This window comes from Penaeus chinensis, chromosome 11 (genome assembly GCF_019202785.1).
Source record: "Penaeus chinensis breed Huanghai No. 1 chromosome 11, ASM1920278v2, whole genome shotgun sequence".
In the NCBI taxonomy this organism is placed as follows: Eukaryota; Metazoa; Arthropoda; class Malacostraca; order Decapoda; family Penaeidae; genus Penaeus; species Penaeus chinensis.
Window position 1 is genome coordinate 42,195,300 of NC_061829.1, and position 12,500 is coordinate 42,207,799.

Below are 12,500 nucleotides of genomic sequence, written 5' to 3' on the forward strand. Positions count from 1 at the left end.
GGTAGATATAGATAGATAGATAGATAGAGAGAGAGAGAGAGAGCGAGAGAGAGAGAGAGAGAGAGAGAGAGCGAGAGAGAGAGAGAGAGAGAGAGAGAGAGAGAGAGAGAGACAGACAGACAGACAGACAGACAGACAGACAGACAGACAGACAGACACACACACACACACACATATATATATATATAAAGAGAGAGAAGGATAGATAGAGAGATAGACAGACATGGATAGATAGATAGACAGATAGATAGAGATAGAGAAAAGAGAGAGAGAGAGAGAGAGAGAGAGAGAGAGAGAGAGAGAGAGAGAGAGAGAGAGAGAGAGAGATCAGAGAGGAGAGAGAGAGGGAGAGAGAGAGAGAGAGAGAGAGAGAGAGAGAGAGAGAGAGAGAGAGAGAGAGAGAGAGAGAGAGAGAGAGAGAGAGAGAGAGAGAGAGAGAGAGAGAGACAGAGAGAGAAAGAGAGAGAGAAAGAGAGAGAGAAAGAGAGAGAGAGAGTGAGATAAAGAGAGAGAGAGAGAGAGAGAGAGAGAGAGAGAGAGAGAGAGAGAGAGAGAGAGAGAGAGAGAGATGGAAATAGAAAGAAAAAAAGAAGAAAGAGAAAGAAAGAGTAAAATAACAACAGCAACGAATCGACATACTGACCTTCCCCCTCTCTCTCGCCTTCAGGATCGCCACGCCATCGGTAACATGATTCCCTTGATAGACGACTCCCAGGACATCGAAGTCCTCGGAGGCTACGAGAACGAGACTCACACCGTGCTAAGGTTCGCGAGGCCCTGGAACACGTGCGATAAGGAACACGATTTTCACCTCACGGTAAGGCGGGTGGAAAGAACGCGGAGGGAGTCGACTGGTAGATAGATAAGATATTCAAGGAGAGTTGATAGATATACATGGGATTGGCAGATAGACATACGATTGGTGTTGATAGATATACGAAATTTATTAGATACAAGATAGTAGTTGATAGATAGATATATTTTTTTCTGAGCAGTTAATTATTATGGAATATATTCATCATTCCTTTACTCGAATAATTGTTAGGGAATATATTCATCATTTCTTTCAGATCTCACGGATATTTAGTGTGATTGTAATGTTACTTGTTTATAAATTTATTATTTCAAGGTCTGTAATATTATTTTGATTTTATTACTTTTTATTTTCTTTTTTGAGAAGGGAAACTGTAACCCAGAGACAGAAGATAATTGGAAACATGAATGCAAAGCATAGCTTGTTCGGTATCCTTCCCTAAGCACATAGTACATGGCTAACGATGAGTGATGCCCTACACATCCGCCCAACTCACTCAACTTCCGCATTAGAGGCTAATCCTAACACTCTATCCTATTATTCTTGATGTCCAGAATCTGCTGTCTTTTGCTACCTCTACCTCTCTTTCCAATGAATATTCATTCAAGCAGCTAACGTACCAGTCCATATCCTTTCCTAATATATCCTATACAAGGCTTTTGTCTTCTTTCTAAAGTTATTAACAAGCTTTTTCTTTCCTGCATTCCTTAGTACTACTCCATTTGTAATCTCCCTTCAACTAATTTTCAGTAATTTTCTCCATATCTACATCTCTCCACTCTTTTACAAACTTCGTTTTACGGCTTGAGCAATCCAAGTCTCTGCACCGGAAGGCATTATACATTACATTTATCTCCACACGGTTGCATTAGTTATTGAAATCATTCTTTCATTCATTCGACGGAGGCGCATAACCTTATCCACCCTTCATTCCACCTGCGAGTGTCCCTCATGGCGAGCCGCCAGGCAGGGCTCGGGTCCATCTCGAACTCTTCACGACAGGTTTGATCAATCTGCCTAAGTCACGACTTCCTAAGTCGTCCCACAGGCCTCTTCCATCCAGGGTTATCTTGAACAGAGGCATTCTGGTGGGCAGGATTATCCTGTGGGAAACGAACCAGGTGCCCATATAGCAAGCAACTGGTTCCGTACCAGTCTCACGATGTCAGACACGTGGTCCTGCCATGGTCCAGCCCAAGGATCTGTTACAGGAGGTATCAAAATGAGATTCTAAGGCACAATATAGCATCTAGGTTTCACTACCATATAGTACAACTAGTAGTATCAGGGCCTTGAGGACACATATCTTGGTCCTTCTTCACTGGTACTGGTATCTCCAAATACTCTTGTCGAGTGAGTTTATGACCCCTGTTGCCAGGCCAATCCATCTACTGACTTCCTGGTCTGTCATCCCGGAGTCATGAACTACACTACCAGGGTATGTAAACCTCTCTGTGACCTCAATGCCCTTACTGCAAGCATGTACTGAATGATCAGGCTCTCCTAACAGGCCCCCAAAGTCCTGGATTTTACTCTTGGGACAGGAGCACTCTAGACCCAGGGGCTTCGCTTCACTGTTAACTGTATCTGGGACCAGCACCAGGATTTCTAGAGACTCAGATAAAATAGCAACATCGGCCGCAAAGTCAAGACCAGTAACCTTGATATTGCCCAGAGTTACTCCACAATGAATTTGGACCATAGTATCCTAGTCTATGCAAGTGTTGAAAGGTGTTAGTGCAAGAACACAGCCTTGCCCCATTCCTGAACTAAGCTCTACAGGCTCCCACAGGCTTGCTATTAATCCAAAAATTCTTATAAGAATTCCTCTTAGTCTCAGGATCTTCAAAAGTGATTTGTGACGCACCGTATCAAACGCCTTTTGGAGATCGATGGAAGCTGCAAGCAACCCACGCCTGAACTCACGACGGTGCTCTACAATAACCCGAGATGCCAGGATACGATCAATTGTGGTCTTACCAGGAGTGAATCCAGATTGCTCTGGCCTCTTGTGCCTCAGCAGGTGGTCTCTGATACATCTCAGAAGGATGTGAGGGAGGACCTTGCCTAGTATACTGAGCATTGTAATGCCTCAGTGATTGCAGTAGTCCCACTGATCCCCATTTCCCCTTCCAGAGAGAGATGACCACATCCCTCAGTAGGTGAAGGGGACCAGTCTTCCAGATGGCAGACAGGACAGCATGCACAATAGGTCTTTAACAGTTCTGCTGGGATGCCACAGACCTCTCTTCAGCTTAGAGATCACCTCCCTAACTTCGGTCAGGGAGGGAGGATCCTAGCTGATGGATGGGTCTGGCAAAGGAATCTCAACACTAGCTGGATCCAGCCCATTACACCCTAACAGGATCTGAGATAATCTTGTCACTGAGGGGACTGCAGTCACCTGCGAGTAGTTCAGCTTTCTCAGGGCTTGGTAGGTAGGATGAAGGCCATTTACTAAGAAATGGCCTTCGACTTTCTCTGCAAGATTCCAGATAAACTGTTTCTTGTCCCTTCTTAACAGTGACTTAGCCTTGCACAACAATGAGCGATGTAAGTCACGATCCCTGTCAGACAAGCTCTGTGAAAAGCATCTGTGGTTTCCACTGTCTCCTGTGAGACAAAATTCTGTCTTATTCTTTGGCGTTCAACAGTCGATTCTTGAGCTGCAAAATGACAAGAGACAGCCTCAGCAAACCCCTGGGCACACACTCTCTCCCTCAATTTGTCTACATGAAACACCCTAGGGTGATAATCAAAATGACTGAGTCGACTCGGAGGGTAGCCACAACTAATGAGGATATGGTCAATCTCCTTGTCTACATTACTCGCATCACTGAACCTAGTCAGCTATGTGGGTCAAAGCTCTGGTACCAAGAGACAGAAGTCCTCAACTTCTGAACTTTACAATGACCTTGAATAGGAGGTTATTCTCGCTGGTGGCATCCGAACTGAGAGACATCTCATAGTCAGCTCGATCACAGCCAGCTACCACACTGAAGCCACCCAGAACAATAAAAATATATCGATGAGGACAGCTGTATGTCACAGATGCAACTTTGGTGTAAAACATCTCTTTCAGGCCAAGTTTGCAAACATCAATAGTAGCATACACAGCAATAAGAGACATGAAGTCAAATGTAAGCTTCAGTCTCAATACTATTATATGCTCATCGACCAGAGTGACCTCTACTGCCAAGGCCTGAAGTCTCCTGGCTACTCCCTGGAATTAGTGGCCACACCAGTAATAGGTGTAGCCAACCACACTGATTGTGTCATTGCCAGGGCTTCTTACATCTGAGAGAGGAGTCACCTCAACTCTCAGCCGCTTCAGTTCCCTCGACAATAGTGGCAACTGTGGCAAGAATGTTTATATATCATACCATATATTACACATTTACTTCATTGCAATTATTGTGACTTTTAATTCTTCTCTCAAACCCTTATACATACGCCGGTTACCATACCAGACGAAGCAGAAGACGACCCACTTGTTTATTAAATACGATCCACCCGATTTTTTTTCCAGAGCGACACCATACGAGTCATCTGGGCTTACTCTTACGACGACCCCGTGACCGAGTACGCGATGACGAAGCACGACCACCGCGGGACCAAGAGCATCTTCCTGCAGGAGCCCCACTTCGATCTCCCGACCTTCGGCGATGACGTCTTCACCTGGGAAGTCCGCATGAATAATGTAGGTAGTTCTGATGTAACCTTTGTTTTTGTTTTACTTTCTCTTTGGTATATTTGAAAAGATAAATATTTAGAAAGATAGGTACAGATACATATTCATACAAAGCAATGGTTAAGGCAACTGAGGCTGGCTCAAATTATTAATAACAGGTTAACAGTTTCTGTTTCTGTGTATGAGAGAGAGAGAGAGAGAGAGAGAGAGAGAGAGAGAGAGAGAGAGAGAGAGAGAGAGAGAGAGAGAGAGAGAGAGAGAGAGAGAGAGAGAGAGATTACACAGAATACTTAAGCTCATAAAAATACAGCTTTAACCGTAATTCTCACTACTGTACTACTCTCACAGGTAAGCGTGTCAGGTGAAGTAGACACTGTATACTGGTGCCAGATGTTCAAGGCACCTCCTCTCGAGCGCAAGACACACGTCATTGGGGTAAGTAAAGTACAGTTCTTAAAGGAAAGTTCCTGTATAGTACTAAAACAAAATGCATTATTAAAGCATTCATTTTTTGTTTTATTCTGAAAGCTATGATTTCTTGCTATGTATTACTATTCTATTTTTTTTTATAAAAAATCACTAATTTACTAGAATACAAATCTATGTAAAACTAGAAGTACAAATAATTTTCTGCAAAATGCCTTTTTACTTATTATCATTTTACTGTTATGATTATGGATGTTACTACATTAATATTATCATTATTTTCCTCTCATTATTTATCATCATTATAACATTCTTCAGTATGTGCCCATCATCGAACACATAGAAAACGTCCACCACATGCTCCTGTATGAGTGCCACGTGCCTGAGAGCGAGAAGCACTACGAGAAGTGGCTCGAGGTCGAGGGGCAGCAGTGCTTCACGCCCAACATGCCCTTGTCTTGGGCCAACTGCAGGAGCCCCATTGTAGCCTGGGCTGTGGGGAGCGAGGGTGAGTTGAGCAGGATTTCTGTTATGTGATTTTGCACGTGAATTTTTGGTTTAATCGTTTCCAGAAAGAATAATAAGTAAATATATAAATAAAACGAATAGATATATAAAAAACTTCAAAAATCAAAACTCGAAATCACACTCTCCTGTGGTCTGTGACGTGGTGGTGCAGTGGTAGCGTTCTCTTGCTGACCAGCATACGAATCCCGCAGTGCCAGTGGATGGTAACCCCGGGCATTCCTTTCACACGGGGTAATTTAAAAGCAAAATGAAACCGCCTGTTGCACCAAGAATATACACTGTAACATATAGAATAGAATTGGATAATTATTATCACTGTTATTACTACTTCTTCTAGTACTATCATCCTACTTATAGTAAATATTACTACTACTATTATTATTACTATTACTATAATCATTGCTGTTGTCGTTGTTGTGTTATTATTGCATACCCTCCACCCTCAGGCGAGATCATGCCGGACCACGTAGGCTTCCCTCTGCGAGAAGAACACGGGGGCGCCACGTACTTCATGATGGAGATGCATTACGATAATCCCAACTTCCGCCAAGGTGAGTTCGGTGATGGGATTTCCTTGGCAATGCATATATAAATAAATTTGAATTAAAAAATGAAATCGGGTTATACTGTTGATGACTAAGGGAATAGGTGGATGTGCTTGTGTGTGTGTGTGTGTGTGTGTGTTTGTGTGTGTGTGTGTGTGTGTGTGTGTGTGTGTGTGTGTGTGTGTGTGTGTGTGTGTGTGTGTGTGTGTGTGTGTGTGTGCGCGTATGTGTCTGTGTGTTTTGTATTTCTGATAGAGATATAGGTATACAGACACCCACGCATAGAAGAGAGACAGACAGAGAGAGATTGTGTGTTTGAGAGAGAGATAGGAGTGTGCGTGTATTTGTGAGTGTACGCTCGCGAGCATGTGTGCGCGTGTGTCTGCGCTCTGTGTATGTCTTTGAAAGCTAAACCCTCTTTTTCCCTGCAGGCATCGTGGACAGCTCCGGCCTCCGCCTGTTCCTGACGGAGACCCTGAGGGAACACGACGCCGGGTTCCTCGTCCTGGGCCACGCGGTCGAACCCACGCACATCATTCCGCCGGAGAGGCAGTGGAAGAGCGTCAGCCACTGCGACGGCGGATGCATAACTCAGGTAATTGACTTGCAGGTGAACGGCGGTGTTTGGATCACCTGATTACGCGGAACACAAGTTTGAGGTGGTAGCATTTTTTTTTTTTTTTTTAAACTGGTTGTATTTCTAATTTGTTAATATTACAGTTATTGTACTGTAATGGTACTTTAGACTATAGCAAAATCGTTACTGTTATTATCACTATCATCATTGACACCACCAATCTCACCATCAGCATCATCAACATTATAATCACCATCAACGTCATCACCACCAACATCATTGCTATGAACATCATTACAGCATCTGCATTATCCTCATTAAAATCCCTTGAATGCTGCAGCTTATTTATACTGTGTGATAACAAGTAACAGGCTGTCGCCATTACGTGTTAGGAGATGTATTTATAAATTAATTCACCTACCACGAAGAATGCTAAATGGCCCATTAGTTCGTAGCAATCAATATAATATTTAATCTAAAACTTAAAGAGAAGCGTATGTTTTAGTTTTTAGTGTTTAGATCAATTTTGTATCACTATATATCAAAATTACTTAAACATTATGGAGATGCATTAAGTGTTTAGTAACATATGACCATAGGAAAGGAAAATTTTACATACAGAAAAAATAAAAATAAAATAAAAGTATATGATTATTAAGAAAAACAAATGAATAAAGGAAATTTATGCACAAATATAAAAATCAAGGAATTTAAAATGAATTAATTATATTTATATTATTCAATTGAGCAATTGTAATCATAATTAATGAAATATATTAAGTAATCAGTAACCGATTAATAAAACACTTAAGTAATGAAATGTATAAAATATACTATTGAAATAGATATATTAAACGACGATTCCTAAAGTGAATAAACTACTTAAAACTTTTTTTCCCATTATTATTGTTATAATTATCCCTTTTCTTTTTTCTTTTCATTCAGAGTGTTCCAGCGGAGGGGATTCACGTGTTCCAGGGCCTGCTGCACACTCACCTCCTGGGCAACGACATCACAGTCAGGCAGATCAGGAATGGTCGAGAGCTTCCTGTTGTGTTCCAAGGCAAGTGCATTTATGGAGTCAAAGGGGAAAGGGTGTGGTGACGTTCAAAGGATTTTTTTTTTTTTTTTTTTTTTTGACGTGTATGGTTCTGTCATAGTCTGTTCATTTTTTTCTCTCTGTGCCGTTGTTTTCATCTCTCTCTCTCTCTCTCTCTCTCTCTCTCTCTCTCTCTCTGTCTCTCTCTGTCTCTCTCTCTCTCTCTCTCTCTCTCTCTCTCCGCCTCCCTTGTATGTGTATGGTTTAACCATAGTCTGTTATTTTTTCCCTTCTATGTCGTTGTTTTAATTTCTATTTCTATCTTCCTCTCTCTCCCTCTCCGCCTCCTTTTCCCCTCCCCCTCTCTCTCCGTACAAAAAACAAAACAAAAACAAAACAGAAATACCACGCTTTATCGACAACAATAACAAATATTCAAACTACCTCTTTTCTAACCCATACAAATAACAACAAAAAACGTTTACCTGCATTCCCTCTCGTCCAGACATGAACTACGACTTCAATTACCAGCAAGCGAGAGTCCTGTCTGAAGAAATGACCATCTTGCCCGGAGATTCCTTCCTCACCGAGTGCGGCTACGATTCCAGGGGCAAGAAAGCGCCGACCTTCGTGAGGCTTTGAGCATTCTTTTATTAAGCATTATTAATTATCTATTCGTGTTTCTGTCTATCTATTTCTCGGTCTTTCGATTTGTCTGTCTGTCTGTTTACCTTATTAGTTGTTTATTTATCTTTTTACCAATTTACTAATTATTTTTTACTATTAATTCATAGATTTATTTAATTATTCATTTATCTATGTATCTGCTTATTTATTTCCTTCATTATAAAGATGACTAGCGTATGTTGCGGTATGCGAAACCATGAAGGAGAGAACATGAAAACGCACGAACATTACGATGGCTTTCGCTTTATTGTTTCCACAGGACATCAAAACAGCGGAAATGCTTCATGTTGTTACCTGGTCTTCCTTTCGTCATTTGAATTTGGTTTTGTTCAGCAGAAAAGCTTCCATAATATGCCATGTTATTACCTTTTTATGGCATTGGGCTATTATTACATGTTATTACCTTTTTATATCAAGGGCTATTATGATTTCATTTAATTTACTCCTTGGTTGCTAAACAAAGACTAAGCTCACCGGCTACTTCTGTTCACAATCAGAAGCATTTTCGTTGAGTTGTTTTTGTTTTTTTATCGTGATTGGTGCTCGGGTCAAATATACCCGGGTATACCAGTCTTGTGAGTTAGATGGTATGTGAAAAGGATTCAGAAATGTATATTCAGAAATTACGTTATTTCTTCCTATGGTTGTTTTTGCTAGAGTCTCTCTGCTATCATCATTCACACCACCATTATTTTTATCATAAACAGTATCTTGACTTATCCTATCTACTGTATCTATGTAGGGAAGGATACTCTTAATCCAACCACCACGGACTTATGTTCTGTCCCCTGTAGTTTTTGTGAATTCTGTTACATACAGATGGCTCCACATGTGTTCAGCAGCAAGGAGTCTATCAGTAGCACTAGTGACCGATCCTGATTTCCTCATTCCTTGAATTAGCGGGAAAAAAGTGTTTTTCTTTCTAATAGAACTGATATCGATTCTGTTATTAGTGTTACTGATGTTATGATTATTAAATTGTTATTTAAATCTTGGTAACATTTAAGAAAATGAACTAATACAAAGAAACCTTTTCACGAAAAAGGATAAACAAGTGAGATAGATAGGAATAATAACTGACTCCTTGGTGATTAATCACTTGTAAAACCATCTATGTGTGAATACAATAAATAAATTTATATTACAGTGGGCATGGCATGTATTCTTGCCATAAGTGCCGATTGGGTTAATCATTCCGAAATATATCGAAATTATAACAATGAAGACAAGCCAAACACCTCGATCTTTTCTCCTCACAGGGAGGAGAAAGCACACAAGAGGAGATGTGCCTTGCCTTCCTCGCGTACTATCCTCGCTCGAAAGTCAGCTGGTGCGTCTCCACTCCTGAAATCTCCATCATCTACAACAGCTTTGGCATCGAGGAAGTGTATGATGACGGGAGGTATGTGGAAGGGATGGTGTGAGGGTATAAATGCTGTTAGTGGTAATTGAAAACGAAGAGTTTAGTCATAAATTAAGGGTATACTTGAGTTGAGTTATGATTTAGGGGTATATTAGCGTAATTAAACACGAGGGAGAGTAGATCCAATATTAGAATAAAGATGCACACCATTACATAATGTATATGTATATACTAACGTGACCTGTGGAAAAAAAATATATATAATTGGACTGGGAAACGTATTGTGTGTTTGTTTTTTTTTCTGGTCTGAATTTCACAAATATTGTTTTCGTTTCAGGAACTCGATTCACCGCAATGCGTGAGTTTATTGTCTGTTTGATATTATCCTAATGCATTTCCTTTGTTAATGTGATATATTTTAGTTTAAGAAGATCCCTACATATAGTCTACTTAAATTGCTTTATATGATATTCTTCCATTATTTTGATCAGACTCTAAATACGAAATCAGCGATATTCATTTGATTATCTTTCTGCACCTGTTCATCTTTCTCCTTGATAATATTCATCTCTTCTATCTTCGCATTTACTTTCTTCCATCACCCTTTCTATTTCCAATTCTACTTCTCTCTCTTTTCATCTAATAATCTGTATCATGTTTATCTCTTATCCTTTTAGTAATTACAAACATGACGAAGAGAGAGAAAAGAAGATGGTGGAGGAGATGAAGAAGAAAGCAGAGTGGGATGGGAAGCAGAAGGCAATTACTGTTGATTTCACGAAGATGTACAAGGACATTGTGGCAAAGGCTCCGAAAGGTATACAGGCAAAACAACAACTTTGTTTTGTTTTGTTCTGTGAATGCATTGTCACTTTCCATGGAGCGGTATTTTTTTCAATTGAGTTAGAGTGGGTGCAAATATATATATATATATATATATATATATATATATATATATACATATATATATTTACATATACATATATATATATATATATATATATTTTTATATATACACACACACACATATATATATATATATATATATATATATGTATATATATAAATATATATATATATATATATATATATATATATATATATATATATATATATAAAGAGAGGAAAAGAGAAAGAGAAAGAGAGATAGATAGATAGAGAGAGAGAGAGAGAGAGAGAGAGAGAGAGAGAGAGAGAGAGAGAGAGAGAGAGAGAGAGAGAGAGAGAGAGAGAGAGAGAGAGAGAGAGAGAGAGAGAGAGAGAGAGCATATATATGTGTATATATACACATACATACATATTATATGAATATAGACAAGTATATATCTACATTCCAGAGTTGTACAACGTGTCCATGTACGACCTGATCCACGACCCGAAGACCTGGCAGGACGAGCAGGCCTTAGACGCCCTACAGGAACGGGTCGTTTCCGGGAAACACGAGATCTTTTGCACGGACAAAAGCCACAACCTTTTTGAAGGCGTGAGTTTTATTTTTATTTTTGGGTGATAGAAAGAGGGGCAGGGGAGGTGAAGGGAGGGTGGGAGGAGAGGCAGGGAATAGGAGGAAGGAAGAGAACAGGGGTGGGAGGGTAGGAAGGGAAAATAAGGAAGGGAGGAGGTGTGTATATATATGTCCCTATATGTACATGTATATATTATATATACTGCATATATTACATATATGACACACGCTCGCACTCCCCCCTCCCCCCATACACACACATGCATATATTCATACATATTCTCATTCTAACTTATACCAACAATAATGTTAATCCCAATAACAATTCCTTCTTTCAGTATCCCCGAACCTATGAATACCCAGACTTTTTGGCCATCAAGTTGCTGGACGAGGAGTGTGACGTCAGCCACGAGGCGGAGGCATACGTGCCCGAGACTAAGCAAGATCAAGGTAGGTCGCACTTCGACTGTTAAAAGAGGAACCTTTATAAATTAATTTATTTTATCGTAAATTTCAAATCTAGATTTTGTTTTCTTTTATGAATATAGAGTAGTAAGTCAAGGAAAGCTTATTAGAGATACTACACATAGAAATCATGATCTTTAAGAAACTACATTAAATATCATAACTATCCATAAGTAATTACCAATTACGAATCGATTTTCTCCATGTTATTTAAACTCTTTTTCTTCCTATGTGATATAGTTCAAAAACTCTTTACAAAAAACATTTTCTCATCACAGAGCGAAACCAAGAGGAAGAGAAACCCAAGAGTGAGATTCCCAAAGAAGAGGCAAACAGTGCAACTTCTATGGCTATGTCTACATCAACCATCATTTTGCTTGTTTGTCTGTGTGTGTTTAGGAGAGAGTTTATCAGCAAATGACCTTACACTGATAAGGGCGCTTGCCAAGAGATGTGGCGCTGAAAGAATCCAGTGGAAATGTTGATATGAAATAATGTAAATATGCCAAGAGAATTTTGTTTATTAAATTTGTGTTTTATCATGCGTTCTTTGATCTAAGAATCTTATAGTTATAATATGAAAGTTGTAATCACCAAGTGAACCAACATACATGTCTCTTGAATTGTTTGTTATTCTTTTTCCTTATCATCTATCTATCTTTATATATATATATATATATATATATATATATATCCATATGGATATGAGTGAGTGAGTGCTTGTGTGTGTGTGTGTGTGTGTGTGTGTGTGTGTGTGTGTGTGTGTGTGTGTGTGTGTGTGTGTGTGTGTGTGTGTGTGAAAAGGCGATTGCAAGTAAACACATACCTAGGGCCCAGTAATAGAGTGGCCAATTAACACTGCACAATATATTTACAATTGATGTCTCTTTAGTAAATGTA

At 39.7% G+C, this 12,500-nt stretch overlaps 1 protein-coding gene across 1 annotated transcript in view; it reads left to right on the forward strand.

Annotated features, from left to right (window-relative positions):
* The window catches only part of LOC125030799 (DBH-like monooxygenase protein 1), a 16,539-nt gene extending 4,315 nt beyond the window's left edge, over positions 1–12,224 (forward strand). Inside the window, exons 4-17 of the mRNA XM_047621102.1 lie at positions 668–817; positions 4,344–4,514; positions 4,854–4,940; positions 5,250–5,439; positions 5,906–6,010; positions 6,436–6,599; positions 7,527–7,644; positions 8,126–8,250; positions 9,567–9,709; positions 10,008–10,028; positions 10,348–10,487; positions 11,008–11,153; positions 11,474–11,585; positions 11,879–12,224. Coding sequence (XP_047477058.1) covers positions 668–817; positions 4,344–4,514; positions 4,854–4,940; positions 5,250–5,439; positions 5,906–6,010; positions 6,436–6,599; positions 7,527–7,644; positions 8,126–8,250; positions 9,567–9,709; positions 10,008–10,028; positions 10,348–10,487; positions 11,008–11,153; positions 11,474–11,585; positions 11,879–12,021 — 1,815 coding nt within the window. The 3' untranslated portion in view covers positions 12,022–12,224. The remainder of the gene's footprint in view (positions 1–667; positions 818–4,343; positions 4,515–4,853; positions 4,941–5,249; positions 5,440–5,905; positions 6,011–6,435; positions 6,600–7,526; positions 7,645–8,125; positions 8,251–9,566; positions 9,710–10,007; positions 10,029–10,347; positions 10,488–11,007; positions 11,154–11,473; positions 11,586–11,878) is intronic.
* The last annotated feature ends 276 nt before the right edge of the window (positions 12,225–12,500 follow it).